This window comes from Manacus vitellinus, unplaced genomic scaffold (assembly GCF_001715985.3).
Source record: "Manacus vitellinus isolate BGI_N305 unplaced genomic scaffold, ASM171598v3 scaffold_8_pilon, whole genome shotgun sequence".
NCBI lineage: Eukaryota > Metazoa > Chordata > Aves > Passeriformes > Pipridae > Manacus > Manacus vitellinus.
Genome location: NW_021940864.1, coordinates 24079629 through 24097872, shown reverse-complemented (window position 1 = coordinate 24097872; position 18244 = coordinate 24079629). Strand labels below are relative to the sequence as shown.

The following is an 18244-nucleotide window of genomic DNA, read 5'->3' as shown; positions in this document are numbered from 1 at the left end:
GAAATAATACTGATTTCTCCTGAAACATCTAAAAAAAATATTATAAAGGAAGTATACATGAATATGAATTTAAGTAACAAATAATGAAAGTAATTTTTACTTGAGAAAAGATCTGTGTAATGCAGATTACAGTATGTAGAATATAACATCGGTGTATAAGCTTACATCCCTTCCCTCATATAAAGAATGCATTTTTAATTGCTGGAAATAAAAATGTGCTTGTGTAATTTTTTTTTAGGTTTAAATGTGGGCTTCAAATCATGTCCAGTTGTACTTTTTAAAAAAATATTCTAATTTTATTGAAGCAAGTAAAAATGTCTCTCCAATCATTTACTGATCTCTTTTTAGAGGTTTCAAAGTTGTTTGATCTTAGGGAAGTAAATATAAGCAGAAAAAGCACATTTCCCCACCAATAGCATGCAAGCAATGTGTGACCAAAGTCCAAAGAACTCTATGAGTTGGGCCCACATTTTATCATCCATTTTTGTTTAAATTTTTTGTCCTGGTTCAAATTATATATATCAAAATAAATATAAAATTTATCTTAAAATCTCTCAAGTGAGCTAGTCCAGCAACTCAGCACTGTACAATGAGCATATGTAATAATATATTTAAAAACTAAAAAATTGAATGAGAAGTGAAATATCAGAAACAGATTTGATTTCTAGTACTCTACCACTGTAAGTTTCAACATCAGGATCTGGGTCTGGGAGAAGCTTGGATTTCTCTGTGTACAAAATAGTGTTTTATCATGTTAATTAGTTTTAAAACATTCAGTTTAGAAGCATTTGCTTAAATAAAATATATTGATGAGATTAGTCTTAGGTCCTCTTTTCCACCCACACTTTTTTAGGAAAAGATTATACATTCAATAAAAAATAAAGAATTTTGTAAAGGCTTAAACATTTCAGAGATACTAACTGAAATGGCATCCATAACAATTGTGTACATAGTATCATAAAAACCCTCTCCATTTTTTAAGACCAATAAATTTTAAGGCCTTAAAATGTTGGTTTTCAAATCATCAATGGGTATTATCAACGGGTTTCTCCTTATTATGAAGAAAACGTTATTGTAGGCCTAGCAGTAAGAATTTCAAGGTTTTATAATTCATAACAAGCAATATCCAAGCACTTTTCCCAGTAAGGTAGCTATACATTTGCAAATATATGCTTTTAACACTATCTATAAATTATGCAGCTTTTAACACTATCTATAAATTATGCAGCCCTGAAAGGTCATTGTAGTTTATGCAGATTCTGAAAGCTATTGTGCAATTGCATATCTCAGACACCAAAGACAGTGAATATCAGTATCACTAACTAGAAAATCCTTCAAAACCCTGGCTAAAATAATCAGCATACAAACATAATTTAATGACTACTCTGTGAGGGGCATAATGTCCTGACAACACATTAAGCTGGCAAGTTTGGTGATTTGGACACCATACTCTCACTTTTAAGATCTGAGGATAAACTTGATTGAATATGTTCCTTAAAAAAATATTCTACTCTCATTGGCACACTGCCTTCTCAAGGTTTATCCGTTTCAAAGATCCTGAAATTTGGTGCTCAGAAGTGCAATAATACTAAAATGTGCTTAATAAGTGTTGTTTTCTCTCCATTACCAACCCCCCCCCCCCCCCCAGTTATCTCAATAGCTTTGATCAACCTATCTGCCAGCCATCTGCAATCACAGTCAGGTCAGTAAGCCAGCAGAGCTGCTAAACACAACTAGTTGCTCAAGGTGTCTCTGCTCTTACTTGATGTTTAATTTGACAGTGCAGCTTATCACTTTTGCACTAGGTCTGATCCTGCTGTTTGTTATCCTAGTACTTAGCTCCTTCTGTAACACCATCTTCAATTTTCCTTAGTTGTGAAAATAGGTCTTTGGTCTTCTCTGGTTTTATTGATCAAACTCTACTGTTTGATCAGACCTTTCATTGCTTGTGGTATAAAATTACTAATTCTGCTTCACGTGTCTTCCCAGTATTGTTAGTTATCAAGCCTCCCACCACAGAAACACCCTGGTAATTACTTTAATGCTGGCAATTCTCATCCAAGATGTTCCATTTACTTGTTTGTCCTTTCATATAAAAGTAATCAATACTTCACTGCATCAAATCAGATTTTTGAAATTACAGACTTGCTGACAGTTCTGACAATTTTAATGCTATTATGTTGCAATTCATCCATATGAAGTACAAGACAATAAAAAAACGCCCAGTGAATATATGTTTTTCTTGCCCTCTATTTACAGGCATGTATGTCTGAACATTGACTTGGGAAGTGCAGAAATAACTTTCTCTTTTTAGGCTGGATTTAAGAAGGCATCAGTGTTCAGTGATCTGCAATGTGGTAATAATGTTAGCTGACCTCTGATGAGATAACCCAGAAGAAATATACTTAACACCTTGATAGCAACCAGGCTTCTGGTAAAAGAAACAAAACTCTAAAGCTTATATTAGTAACAATCATTCATTTTCCAGTCTTTCTATGTCCAGGGAGAGAAGAAAATATATCTCTGTTATGCCTTGATTAAATGTGCCTCAAGTAAAACACATTTAAACAGTTGAGTTACTTTTGTCAAGCACTTCATTGGTACTTTCCAAAACTGCTAAAATTAAGTGAATTCTTGACTTTTCTAAAAATAAAATTAAATTCAGGAATTAAATAATTTGGATCAAAAAGGTTCTGCTGCGTTCTACTTTTACATATTGCACAAAAGTAACACATTCTACCCAAAGATGATTTGAATACATTAATCTAAGGATAAAATTATAAATAATATCATCAATAACTTGATGCGTTGGTAGTTATTAGCATCATATAGCTAAGGGGAAAATGCAGACATACTAAGTAGTGGTCAATATATCATAGGTGACGTATATATATACACTCCTCTATACACTAGAAGATTACACCACATTCAAAGCAATTCAGATTTTCCTAAAGTATAATCTAAATAAACCAGTAAAAAAAATTACACAGTAAGGTTACTGATACAGACAAAATCCAAAACTCTTAATCCTAAACAGTAGTAATAATAGTTTTTACTTACATAGTAACAAGACTTGATTGATTTGTTAAGCTATGATTTTCTTTCGAAAGTATCTGACTGCTTTATTAATGGCTTTCTGATTTTGGCCTTTACATTGATAAGCTTCTCCCTGATCTTAATATATATTAACTGAAAAATTTTTTTACGATAGAAGTTATTCCTACTGTAGATTTTCTAAGCACAGTTTTTTTAAAATACCTAGCTTATTATGTTGGGGTAGCTCATGAGAAGATGGCATCTTTTCTTTCTTGAAAACAGAGTATTGTGTACAAGCTGCAGTAAACTTTGAGTGTGTAATGCAAGTAAATGAAATGAACATTAAGCAAAGATGACTGTGATAGACTAGTAGACTGGGAAGAGGAAGATACACCCACTCCCCTTAAAAGAAGCAGTAAACCACTTCAATGCAGCAACCTTTAAAAAGTTTAGGAAGCTGGCAAGACTTCACATGGACACAAAACTCAAAATCTATATACAGTTTTGTGAAAAACAAAAGAAGCAGTGAATTGACAACATCCAGGTTTTACCTTTTCAAAAATCAGCAAAATCACAATGTGAACAAGTATTAAGTATTAAAGTAAACATACAGAAGTCTTAACTGACACTCTTCCCTGACCTAACATTGCCACCTTTCAGGCAGCACATATAAATTCAAAACCTCAATTAAAATTGAAAATACGCTACTTTTCCAATTATATCTTACAAGGAAAGACCAAGTTTTTCTTTGAAGTTTAACCTTTCTTTTTTGTACCTTTCTAGACACCTGTCATCGTAGCAAACAGATTCAACTTTACAGTTCAGCAAACACCTCATTTGTATCTCAGTAGAAATTTCTATTCAGCTAATAAATGACACAGCCAAAAGATACCTGCCTGGGGAATACACACTGCTAATAATCCTAACAAGGTCCATTTGTGATATACCAGCAACAAAAGGACAGCAGAAGTGTGGGAATTTAGTATTACAGTTGTTTATATCAACTCTGAGTGGGATGCAGTAAGAGAGACTATAAAATCTCAGTATCAACACACAGCACTGGAAGCTACTCCATTTATTCTGTTCTTTCTTAGACTGTGGATTGGCTGCAAATACAGTAAAGTTGGTAGTATGACAATTCTAAAAGCAAGTAGACAACTATTTTAGATATTCATTCCATGTTAAAGTTCACTTATTTATAATTAACACATTTCAATTTTGGTTGATTTAATATTGCTGCTGAAAAAACCTACCAGCTTTTTACACTGCTTCCACTTAAGAGTGTTGACTTCTAACAGAACAGTAGGTTAAAATTCATTGATTGTACAGATTTTTTCCTTCCACACATAAGGTAACATTATAGTAAAGGAACCACCACACCAAAGAAGACCAATACGATTTGGAAATCATGATAAAATCATAAACTGCCATGATTCGGAACACAGAATGGGAAATAATCCAAGGCAAGGCAAACATTTCAAAAGAAATTACTTAGTTTTATGATATTTAGTTAGGTAGTGCATAATTTTTTCAACTAGTTCCTTCATTGTTATTATTCTTATAAAAAAATCTCACTTTTGTAGTTCTGACTGCATACTTACAAGCCTACCTTACAAATAAGTACTATATCTTCTAGGTAGTAAATAGTGCTTCTGACCTTTTGAAAATCTACTACTAAGACTTGAGCAAAGAGATCTCTGCTCTGTTTTTGCAGTAAAGCAAATTAGTACCGACACATCTGACTGCCCCAATGCATTAACTGGTTTCAAGATGAAAAATATCCAAAGACTTAAAAGATTACAATTTCTTGTCTTTACGATTTTCAGTGAGAAACCTCCCCAAGCCATGAAAAAGAAGCCTCTTACTCCAAAGAGGGCATCAACTGAAACTCAACAAATGTTTCATAAGAACTCTTTCTTAAATCTTTTTTTTTTTAAATCCACATACTAAAAGCATCTAGTATTGTATAAAATTATTTCAAATAATCTCACGTACCTGAGGGAGAATTATGTGCTGAAGCCAAGGATTTGGATTTTGAATCCGAAAGTCGAGAAATGCTATTGGCTCGAGTTCTAGCAGAAACTTTACCGCCATCTCCTCCTGCTAGCAACCTTGAACCACTTCTGATAATAGCTTCTGGGGTACGAGATGAGGCAGTGCTTCTAGTTATTGTTGCTTCAGAATCACTACGTGCTGATAAAGAGCCAAGTCGATTTCTGCGAGGTTGAGCAAGTAAGTCTATTCTGGAAATATTTCTCCTCCCTGATGGAGGTTTTGACGTAGAACTTGTAGTGGACACTTCGGAAGCCACTGAAGCCTTATCGGCATCAGCAAGCTCGCTATCTGAGACTTCACCAAGCCGTGCTCTGCGCAAGAGAGAAGTCCTTGTGGGACGAGGTCTTGGAAGAGTGGTAGATTTACTAGATTGACCAAGTGCAACAGGAGAGCTTTTTGACTTAGTTGACTTTCCTTCCATCTTGGAATGTAAAAGTTCATCTGCTGAGGCAAAAGGAACTCTTCCATGTGATTTGCCAGAGTAGGTTTCCTGGTCAGATGATAAGATATCAGAAATAGCAGAATGAGGTACACTAGATGTTTGGTCATCATCTGTTAAATCTACTGATGGTTGTCTCATTCTTCCACTGGACTGCACAGTTTTGCGAGCATCAGCTCTAGACCCACCATCTGAAGATCGACTTTTAGTTTTCTTTTCCATCTTTTCCCTGGCACTTGCTGTAGAAGATTTTAAAACATCCTTTGAAGGGGAACCAGTGGAACATCTATCTTTATATAAGGTTGTAAAGCTCTTCCGCTTCTGCGTGGATTTTCTTTCAGTGTCACCAGTAACGAGACTGATTGTGCTGGCTGTATCGACATCTGATTCTGGTGATATGGAATTATCTCTGTTATAACTAGGAGTGTCAGGACCTTCATCAGTTTTATTTTCTTCACGCAATTTAGCTTCAAGGAAAGCCATCACAGCTTCTGTGTCTTTTAAAATGAGTGTTGTATCTAGACTGGAATCAGTGTCCATTGAATCACTTCTGTCACGTATCCTGTTTGCAGATACTAAAGGGGCAGCAGATCCACTTTGCTTATTAATGTGAGGAATAAGTTCTATAGGTATATTTGTGCTAGGCTTATCTATTGTAAAGCTCCCTTGTCTCACTAACGGTTTTGAAGATTCCTTTTTTTCTCCTCCAGGTGTTTTAGGGCTGTGTCCTCTAATAATTTCCTCATTTTTTCTTCTTCTGCCCTCAATCTGTGCCAACTTAATTTCTGCTTTATCTGTAACATGTCCAGGAGGATTGTCTTGATTATCCAAAGTTTTAGGTGACGTAACAGTCTCCTCCCTACCTTTCTCAACCTGATTTACAGCAGATTTTGTAGAGGATAATTTTGTGGGTGTCCAGTGTCCTTGTTCCTTTCTTTCTTGTTGTTGAATTTTTGCTAAAGCTTGTTTCACCACAGAAGTTTCTCTGCCAGTTTCAACTCTCTCTTTACTGGAAGAGCTGGGAAAAGAAAAAACTTTGTCTCCATTAGCTCTGGGTGAAAGACCATTCATTGTTCTGGTTGACTTTGCATCTGAGGTATGACCTGGAGTTTCTTTCTCCTGAAGTTCAGTGTCTTGCTTTTCACCTATTTCTGACCTCTGATGAGATGTAGCTTTTGATTTTGAGTTTTCATTCACTTTCTCCTCTTTGGGAAGCTGAGGAAGTGTCCTCCTCTTTCGCTCACCTTGGCTGGTCATAGAAGCAGCTGAACCAGCGCTTCTAACAGAAATACCAGACTCACTGATGTCTGTGTCTAAAAATGAAAGAGAAAAAAAATCTGATAGGACATTCAATAGCAAGGTAAATAGATTAAATTTTTAAGACTGTGTAAGACTAATGCACCAACATAAAACAGAACTGAAAAAAGTCACCAGTCTATCCTGCTGTTCTACGACAGGATCAATTAGACAAACACAGGTTTAAAAACATTTAACAAACTCTTTTACCCACCTGTGTAAACTAAGTTTTTATGATCTCACAGTAGGTTAAAATAGGTACATAAGAAATCACTGTTACATTAGCATACCATTACAAGAGGAAGTAGAAAGCAAGTCTTACATTCCTAAACACCTTCAGGACCAAATCTAGCAAACACCTTCAAATCTTCTTCCTCCCTACTTGCCTGTTCTACAGCTCACAGCCTTGTCTCATGGAGAGACTACATCCTCTCCCTGTGAGACCTCCCCTCAGGCAAGAGGTTACAGTGCTGGGAGATACTCAGCAATACTGAAAAGCCCTACTCATGAACAAAGAACTTACTCTGGTTGAGAGAGAAAAAAAATGCTTTTAACCCAAACAAGACACTTTAGTATAGAAATATATAGAAAATGTATAAAAAGTATCAAAAGAATGTAATACTACCTCTAAAGAACTTTCACTGATGCTGAATAACCCTGTTTTAGTAACCAAACTTTATTTTTCTGCAGATGACTGTGCCCTCCTTGCTCATTTAACAAACACAGCAGTTGTGCTGTCAGAAACAATCAGAGACAATATGAATTTCTCTATGAATTGCTCTTACTTTGAATACTTGGATGGAAAAAATTCTTTTTGCAGTTAATTTGCCAGCTGTAGCAATATAATGTCACACACTTATAAACACACATCTGTCAATTCACTTTTTGCCAGGAGAGATCTATGAACAACTGCCCTGCATATCCTGTTGGGATCTTCCTATCATGGCTTGCCACCAACATTGGATGTTCAAGGAATATAAACTGGAGTACAGGGCTTCCCTCTCTGGAAGAATTCTCCAAGCAATTAACTGAATATCAAAAATCACACTGTATGTATAGCTGCTACTTTCTATCTGTGTTCTTCAATCTATCTTTTCTCTTTGCACAGTGTCACATCTTTGATGAAAAATGCAAAATTACTCACACATTTTTTTCTATAATCCATGTTAGGATATTGGTTTTGAGAAGAAGGAGGTATTTCTGAAATCTAAGCAAGGTTTTCTAATGCCTGGACTGTTTTTTTCTTGAAAATTATGAAAAAGTGAAAGTTCAATGAAAATCAATATGATTGCTATCTGTGAAGACTGACTTCTCTCAGACATACCCATCTGATCAAATATTTTATATATACATATAGGTATGTAACTTGCCTCTTGGTGAACTTCAAACAGCCTTTAGTAAAAAAAATGTGTGGAGCTGTTCAGCATTCTATTTGGCTACTAAGGTTTCTAAAGAAGATACAGGCATCCATCTAAGTCAACAAGACATTTTGTGAAGTGGTCTTCTGACATACATATCAAATTTTACTTTTGTTACACCTTTGGTGCTTGAATGCTTTCTTTATCTCTCCTTAAGTATTTTAGAATTTTTGCAGTATGTGTATGTGCTACACAGTAGTTGCTTCACTTTATGTCATAAAGTTCTTATAATGGTAAAAGAAACCCTCATCTCTCCAAAGAAGATCCTAGTTAGTGTCCCATCTGAAAGTGACAGTTTAAAACAATATGGAAAACAAAAGACCACCAAAGCCCCCAATTATTCCACCCAAAGGATCAGTCTCAGTAGCTATGATTTTAAGTGCCCTGTATGTACATCCAATCCTCCCAAACAGTGCAAAATTTGCTTTTGATTTCCATTATTCTATGTATATCAGATAATTTAATTTTTCTCCTTTCCATCTCCTTTGACTTTCACTATCCTAGGCAAAATTCAACGGTTATGAGGGGAGGAAAAGCTACGATACAAGCAGCAGTTACTGGTGAGAATTCTTTCATGCACTGACACAGAGGCTTGCATTATGCAACATCCAAAGCAGAACTTCTTTGCAAAACTTCTCCCAAAGATGATCATAACCTCTAAAGTGAAACTGGGAGGAAGAAAAAAAGCAGAGAAGTAACGTAAGGTAAGCAACTCCTTTGTAGTCAAGAGTGTAGATGTTAAAAACCAAACTGCTTAAAAATCAGAAATGTGAATAGGTAAACTATGGAGATACATAGCCTGAACATCTGGTGCTACAAGAAAGGGAGATAAAGTTGTTCATTGCTAAGGTTTCTGGCATTTTCAAAAAACACAGAAGGTTTTCTTACTTCCAAGGAAGGATACTACGCTTCAGCTGAACACTGGTCTCTCATGTTGAATTGTTTAATAGTCATTATACTAAAGTATAATTTGGGGCCAGTACCAAGAAAGATGCAAGGAAAGAAACATACTATGCAGACCAACCCCAACTGTAGTCAAGTGAAAGTTTCTCTAATATTAAAGAGTTTTTAACTTTCCTTTTTCAGTAACATTCAGTGTAATCCTGGCACTCATCTGCGATGCCAGACAACACTACCGCTGAGCTTGTTTTTACACTGTTTCTGCTAAGAACTTCAGGTGAAGATGTGGTATTAAGAGTAAGAAAGCTGCTCAAGTAGTGTACATAATCACTTTTTTCTCCCTTTCTTAGGTTTCTTCAGCAGAAATATGACAAGAACAGTTTTTAATACCATTTTCTAATGGAGCAGGCACAGATGACTCCAATCTCATGTCATCTTCATCATGACGTGTGTGATTAGCAGCCAAACTGGCCCACTGTGATACCCATCGTTTACCTCCAGGATTAGTAGAACATTCCTAAGGAAGAAAAAAAACCAGAAGAAAATTACAACAGTTTGATAAAAAGCATGCCATTCTTTCCAGGTTTTTCCTGAATAAATATTCAGACACTATTTTCCTGGAGGAAGCTGAAAAAATAGTTTACCTCCATAAATTTTAGAGTTCCCAGCTCTAGAATGGCAAACAAACAAACAAAATCTATATAGTTGCAGAATCAGTACCAAATAAACAACAGTTCCTAGTGCAGTGAACTTTTAAACATCAGAACCTATACAAAATATATCAGAACATTCGCTAGTTCTAAGATCAGGTTATTTCAGTCCTCAGCTCAGAAGTGCAGGAAAAAAACATGGGGTGTGGGGGTGCATTAAAAAATTAAAAATGTGCTTCAGGAAGACAAGAAAGTGACATTTTACCAGTTTAGAAGACCCTTCTGTCCAGATGAAATATTGTATTTACTTCATTATAGAAAGACTGCCTTAAGGACTGAAAGAGTAAGGTAACTTATGAAGGAAAGGAAAGGAAGCTCAGATTATTTGTTTGGTCTAAACAAAAAAAAGAAGCAAAGACTAGATTTAAACCATCCTTCTGGCTAACAGTGAAGTCACTGTCATTAGTATCTGATAATTTTTTTTGCAGCTAAACTAGAAAGAAAATTAATTTACTTTCTTGCTGGTAAGCCTTTTGAAACCTTGAAAATTTTTTAAATGTAAAAAAGTATAAAATTAAACCATCTTCTTGTGTTCTTATATAATTTTTTTTCAAAAACTGATTTTCTAAATATAATGTAACATTACTGTGTTATCAAATATATTAGTCTGTCTTGCTTATATCTCCAAATAAAGACATCTGGCAACTGCCAATGCATATATATCTGCACATGCACGCACACACACACACACACACACGGGCTGTGCACTATCAAAGGCTTTACAGAAATTTACATAGTCTAATTTATTGTACTCAAAAGACAAAGTACTGCAAATGACAGAAATCACTGCCTATAGTTCCAAAGGAGTTACATAACCATAAGCAGGCCAAATGAGCAATAAAAGAGATGGGAAAGCTGTGGAGATACAAGTAACTTGCTTAATAAAGACACTTGTAGGAGCTGTTCCAAAGGTCAGCTGGAGCTCTGCTGCCTCTTCAAATCTTCACACTTCTATTCAAAATGCTGATTTTTGCCTAATGCCTTGGTTGCTCTGGGTCTTTGACCAGGAACAAACTCTATATATTTTATAAAATTTATTTAGCAAAAATGGAATGGTGAACAATGTCACCTAGTGTATAATAACTTCTTTCAAATTAAAAGTTACTTAGACTTTTGAAAAACTTGAATTTAGGATCTTGAATTACTCCTGATTAATGCAAACAAGTGCAACATCATGAATCTCTTCCACAATATTATGAATGTAGTAAATCAGAGATGGACCAAGTTATTTGTTTGAACTATTATACAAATTTCCACGTTTTGAATTAATTTTTTAGAATCAAAATGTTACAAAATTCAAGTCTAATAAAAGCAAAGGAAGGCAATTCAATGTTTGTTATTTATGGGCATTCCTGAACACAATGCAAGGAAAAGGGTGTCAGGAAGAACACTAGAAAAACCCTGTGCATGCAGCATTTATGCACTGACAACTACTGCTGAAACCTGATTTTTCTTTCTTATCTCTAAACTTTCTTTTCTCTATTTCCTGTCGGTACTAGTGAACTTCCATCTTTAATAAAACAATTAACTACAGCCAAATCCAAACATGATAGACATCCCAATTGTCTTTGGTATAGAAAACTCCAACTAGTTCCTTCTGTACCACCTAACCAATTTCAGAGATAGATGTGTCAGAAATCTGAATTCTACTTCAAAATGGGGAAAAATATTAAAGACTTCACAGACTAACTATAGTAAAGCAACATGATAAATTAGTTTTCTCTGAATGTAATTACACTGCCCAAAATGGTTTCTACATTGCAGTGAATGTAAATGTGTGCTTTGCTAACTCCCCACATATACAACAAAGCTATGAACAACATAGCTATGAAAATCAGTTTCTTCTGATAGTAGTTTAAGCACATCGAAAAAGTGTGGTTTATAAAACACACATCTAAAAAGTCACATATAGTTATCCTAATGCTCTTCCTATAATCCATATTAATTTGCACCTTACAGGCTCTCAAGTAAGCATTCCTTGAAATCTTCTCTTGAGTAACAAAAAGAATTTCCTTGGCTTTCAGAAAAGCTGAGTTTACATATCAGCCACCATCCTTTTAACTTCAGGTTAAATCTGCTTTCCCTTATGCTTATTGCACACATAAAATCAACAGGAGTAATAAATCTTTAGAAAATGTACTGACGGATTTCTGTGGACTGATTATTCAGCCTGAAGACTTAGGGTTTCAGGCTCCACATCTGAAAAAAATCCACAGCACACACATTATACCTGGAAGCATCTCTAATATTTGGCATTTCAAAGTAGAATAATATTCTTTTAAAAATAAATTTCAACTAGCTGAAATTAATTAAATTTAAAAAAAAAAATGTAAAGATGTCTTTTCAGATACATAACTCCAGTCAGTTGAAGTTGTAAGAATTGTATTATGTCACCTTTTCAAAAACTGAAGTGCTGTCTTGAAAGCAGTTCTTTTAGTCCCTCCCTACTCCACCTGCTCCAGAACTATATTCCTCCAGGGGTGATGATCTTTTTACAAATTTCCATACATGCTTTATTTAAAGCCAGTGTCTTCAATTTGTTCCTGGAACAACACTGACACCTATCTCAAACAGTTCTATTTCCTTCTGTTACATTTACTCCATTTATATATCAAACCCCAGCAACTGTACCCATCTCTGCTTTGCTAGACTAAATGAACAGCATTCATCTGTTCTTGTAAGGTAAAGCTCCATTCCCTTAATAATCTGAGTAGACTTCTTTGTTCCTTCTCTAGACTTGTATTCACTGTTCTTAACCAAGAATAGTAACAATTCCAGTGCTATTATTACAGAAGAAGCTTCACCATGGCAATAATACTGCTCTTTTGTATTAACAATACATTTCCCAAGCATCCAAAGGTCCTATTTGCCTTTTCACAGCCATATGGTATTGATGACACATCATCCTACATCTCAGTATAGCATCTAAGTTCAAACAAAAAAGTATCAAACTTCAAACTGAATGGTTTGCTCTACAGAAGGACAGGAAATTAGTGTAATTAGACACAACAAATGAAAAGGAAATACAGTCTCTAAATATCCCACTTCTAAGAAGTAATATAGCAAACATTTACATGAATGAACTTATTCAATATTCAGAATGTCAGCAGTACTATTTAGTTTATCTTCAGTGGGAAAGACATGAAATGGGCATTTGAAACTGCAACAGAAACATTGTAGTCAGTGGCACTGACGATCCTGGGGATGAAGAACCAGATTTCTAACTGTGCTTTGGTCTTACAAAATAATAAAAAAACAAACAAACAAAAAAACCACAAACCAAACAAAAAACAGAAGCACATCAAAGACAATGTTGATAAACCATTATTTAAGAGCTGTGGTTAGACAACTGACCACTGAAAATTAAAGGAAGCTGGATGGATAAATGATAGCCCAAATGCCTACAGTATTTTAATTTATCAAGCTCACATAGTAAGAATAAATAATAATAACAACAACAACAACAGTAATACTCTCTTTGTTCTCTACCTTATTTAATTTTTGTTGTTAAATCACACTTACCTTGGTTGGCAAGTGGCAGCTTATAATATAGAAAATAAAAACATTTAAATATTTTAAATAGATGGATTTAGTACTTTTATTGCCTATATCTAATCATCGAAAAGGCAAGAACCAGAGTATTCAGTCTCAATCCAATTGTGTCATGACATTCAGTCTGCATTTTATTTAGTCTTATGACAAACACTACTCCAAAGTACTAAAGATTGTCACACCAAAGGAAAAGCTGAGAATTTCTTTAATAAGAAAAGCAGTTTCTAGGTCTTTTCCAAGCATGTTATTCATGATACTTCACAAGCTCTGTAAAGTTAAGATATTTAAGTTCAGAATAAATTTTCAACCCCCAAAGTGACTCTAGGTGAACCTGCCCTACCTTGGCCATCTTTTCCATCTTCCTTAATTGAAATTTCTTAAATTTCTATTCTTTGTTTTTTCTATGTCAATCACGTTCTGGCTTCACCTCATTCTGCTAAACAATCTACAAGCATAACTGTGATGGGCAGCTGGAATAAGGTCCACCCACAATCTGAGTGGACGCAAGACTGGAACACTGAGCTACCCTGACCGTACCTGACTGTTTAGTCAAGATCTTCAATTAGGTTTATTAACTTATGATCTGCAGCTCAGTAATGCAATAAGTCTTCCAAAACCCACAAGCAGAAAAGTTTGTATATGAGAACATGACACCCACATACTTTACAAATCAAACACATTTGCTTCTCCCTTTCCTAATGACAAAACAAACTGAGAGCAAGTTTTGGCAGTAAGACTTTAGATACAACAATCTTCTCTCAGTAGTTATCCTCATGATTGTTTTTCCATTATTTCCCTACAAAACACAACTCTAATTTTTTGAACTAGCTTCTTTTACTTCTACCTATCTATCAACCAACTTCTATTTTTAACTTTCTCTCACAAGCCTTTCTTCCACCTTCATCTGTCCTTGACTCTTCTTACGCTAATCCTTGCTATATCCACATTGCTTATGTTGGTTTTCCTCCTTGACTTACTAAATAATTTTCGTTTTTCCCCACATCATCATAACTTGTAATAGTATTTTAAATTATGCTAATAACCTATTCTATTGTAATATACAAAGACCTTTTAATGCAGCCACAGTAATAAAATGGCATAATTCTTGTAATTTCAACCTAAATTAAAGTGAGTTTTAGTATGTTGTTGCCAACCTGCCCTGTGATTGCAGAAGAAGTCTCAGTCCTCTAAAATCAAAGCCTGTTATTTGCAAAATATGACACCTGGAGATCCCTATTACGTTTATAAAATATATCACATATTCTTCTGCTTATGAAATTATAAAAGTCGAAAAATATCAATACTCTTGAAAACTGATATGGCAGAAAAGAGCTGAATGCTGCAAAAGGCATAAAAAAAGGAGAGAAAGAATGTGATTGCAGATTTGTGTAAAGTAGCAAGGTGAAAGGTAAAGTTTGGCAATTTTTCCACTTGATATGCGATGCTATATGACAATAATTGACAAAGCAATAATCTTAGGGAAACTAGTCAAAGACACTCCTCTAGACTTCGTGTCTCAAGACTTCACAGTAACTAGAATACAACCACGATAAACCACACCTTCTCTAGGAGAAGTAGATTTGTAGATACTAAAATCAGTGTATTTGCACAGCAGGCACACTACGTCATACTTTCAGCTCTTGATACATTTTAAAAAAATGCTTAATTATAAAGTTTGCTAATTTATAGGATCATACTTCAGAAACAGTCTCTCAAGGGAAGCAGAAGTTAGTGTGATGTGCTTCATTACTGTTATCAGATTAATTCTGCTCCAGTGTGATCCTGTTCTGTTCCACACAGATTTCAAGTTACAGTTTAGCCATCACAATGATATCAGAATGTCTCCCAAGATTTCAATATGAAATATCATTAATATCTAGCCTGTGTGCATATTCTGAGCCATATATAAAGCCAGGCATTTTTCTCTGCTTAATCTTTCACTAACTGATTAAATTATACTGCTTCTAAAGCAACTAATATAAGTGACTTGTTATGAGTGGCATCTCACTGAAGAAAAACTGTGAATATAAAAACCTGAAGCCCTCTGGCTTCAGAAAAAGAATCTGAAAAGTATTATCCACCATTTTTTCCTAGCTGACTTTGTATCACACATTAAATGCATACATCTTATTTCTGAATTTTAGTATAATTACTTTTTTTTGGGCTATAAAACATAATAAGCTTTCCTCAGTTCTGTTGCATAATTTACAAGTAGCATATACTGTGCCAATGTATGTTGCAAGGAAACTCCTGCAACACTGGTGTTAGTACACATGGAAAGGTAGCAAAGTTTAAAACACCTTCACAATGTAACGTGCCTTCTCTGATGGAGAAGTTTTGATAATGCAATAAAGGCCAAAGAAAAATAAAATACTTATAGATCTGAGCCAATGTTTTCCAGGCAAGATTTTGTTTGCTGTTTAACACTTACTGGTCAGTTCTTAGTGCTCTCTCTTATTGGAAGAAAAAAGAAGACCGTCAAAAATTAAATTCTACCTCTGTGTCAAGAAATCCAGTTGTACTCAGTGGTCTTTTTTCTTCCAGCACTACTGTAGCAGAATTTATAGCCCAATCTTTTACTAAATCTTTCTGGTTCTCGTTGATAACAGGCCTATTATAATCCTGGCTGTCATCCACTCCAAATACCTGAAAATGAAACAACATTACATTCATTAACCCAATACCATCCTGATACAATGTTCAATGTTAATGGATGGATGGTGGCATGCTGAAGAGTGAACTTAAGTAGGTTTTGTTGTATTATGCTTATCTGTCATCTTGGTGAATTCTAAAAATTAAATATCAGAAATATCTACAGTAATTAAAAAAAAGAGTGGAAATCTATATTAACACCATGAAAATTCAAGGAACTGCTAGTTGGAATGGTCAGATATGAAAAAATGACACTTTAATGAAAGAAACAAAGGGTAAAAGCAAAATCATTAAAAAAACCCATTTTACCAATTAAGGAAAAAAACAATACTGGAACCACAAAATTTCCAATTTTTGCTACTACCTAGTGAAAACAAGAAATACAAATGCTTACATCTGCTACTAATATACTTATTGAATTATTTCTCTAATACAAACAAAATTTCAGGTTTTCATTTGTTAGGGACTTAGCAGATGTTAGAAGTCCACCAGGCCTCATGAACCATGTAGACTCATCTCATTCAATATATGACTTGCCACAGTTCTTTTACTACACTGTTTCCTAATGATGCTTATATTAATCCCTTCCACTTATGACAAAAATAATTTTCCCATGACATTTTAAAACCGTTGTTCAGGAAAAAAATATTGTAGAAAAATGTTATTACAACGGCAATTTAGTAATAAGGACTTAAACAGGAGAGCCAGAATACTATCTGTCAAATTTCTTGTGAGTCACAGATACTAAGGAACATGATTTCAGAATTGATGTATACTTCAGAGATATTTCAGAGAATTTTGTATCTTGGAAACATGTAATTTATAAAATTTTTAAATTTCTGCCTAACAAATTCACTACTCTACTACCAAGGACTTAGACATTAAAAAAAATTTACAGAATAAAATGAACCTCCCACACACATTAAAACTGGAAACTAAAAAGAAACTGTTAACACAGAAAATTGCTTTGTCTTATAGAAAGACAAAGAGAGGGAAAGAAGGAAATGATCTTCACAGATGTTATCCTCCTGTAAAAAATACTACTAGGGCAAAAGAGAAAAAGAAGTTCAGAATTATTTTTTCCCCAAAAGTGTTCTGTAATTCATGTTTGCACAGGAAAGTTTGAGCACTGGTCTACTACAAGGTTAGTGTGTTTAAAAATGGATTCACCACTAGATGGCCACAAACTATAATGTTAGTTTCTGAGAAGCAGACAAAGGAAAAAATAATAATTAAGCACCCTGTCATTCAAATGTTTAATTGTCCAGAAAGACTCTGCTATAGCATTTATACATTTATACCTGAAGAAGCTTTCTCAAATGCATTTGTATTTCGCTCTCACAAAAAAAAGCCTGCTTTTCTGCCATTTTACACTGCAGGCATGCTCTCCAATTTTCAATTTATACAAAAATTATGTCTGGATACACTTAATTAGAAAATGCTTAAGAGTACTTAAAAAAATGTTTATTTACTTTTTTTTAAAAAAAGAATGATATGAAAATTTTTTTATTTAATGATATGATTTGCACAGTTGTAGCAATTTTTGAAGATGCAAACCAATTATCATCCACTGACTCTTTTCTTTTACTATATCACTATTCTGCAGACACTTTCTTTGTGTAGCACAGTTCCACTGATTACAAGTTTTACATGTTCTTTTAAATGAAAGGAAATTCTGTTTTTATTGCATAAGCACCTGAAGGAAAATATTAATTCCACACTTCCATATCTAATCAGGGCTACAGGAGCAAATTGCTGCCTGTAAATTGCTTCTTATTATCTGACAGCACATTGATTTACCATTGCAAATTTCTTTACTTGTATCACAAGTAACAGCATCTAATGCAAATTTCTTGTATCACAAGTAACAGCATCTAATGCTTCTTTCTTTCAATCTTACTTTTTCTGATACTGAACTCCTGTTTAAGCAAATTGGGTTATTCTTCTGATATTACTGAAATTACAGCAAAACCAAATCTGAATGTTGCCTATTTTTTTTTCTGTGAAAGATAATATGGGTAGCAATAAGGCCCATATAATAGATTTACCTCCTAATAGTACCACTAATCAGAAAAGGTAAACAAAATATTTGAGGACAGTATTATTAGACAGGGAAAACACTCGATAAATGTGTATCATTCTGGAAAGTTAAAAGTTTTCTGCCCTGCTTTGCCCAATCATTTATT

At 34.4% G+C, this 18244-nt stretch overlaps 1 protein-coding gene across 9 annotated transcripts in view; it reads right to left on the bottom strand.

Moving 5' to 3' along the window:
- The window catches only part of CEP170 (centrosomal protein 170), a 79958-nt gene that overhangs the window by 18605 nt on the left and 43109 nt on the right, over positions 1–18244 (bottom strand). For 5 of the 9 annotated variants that reach the window (XM_018085161.3, XM_018085154.3, XM_018085155.3 and 2 more), the window contains 3 exons: positions 9535–9661; positions 5032–6843; positions 677–727 (listed from right to left, as the gene is read on the bottom strand). In XM_018085161.3, coding sequence (XP_017940650.3) covers positions 677–727; positions 5032–6843; positions 9535–9661 — 1990 coding nt within the window. Of the gene's footprint in view, positions 1–676; positions 728–5031; positions 6844–9534; positions 9662–15902; positions 16053–18244 lie in introns of all 9 variants that reach the window. The other 4 variants (XM_018085156.3, XM_018085157.3, XM_018085160.3 and 1 more) reach the window with 2 other exon arrangements.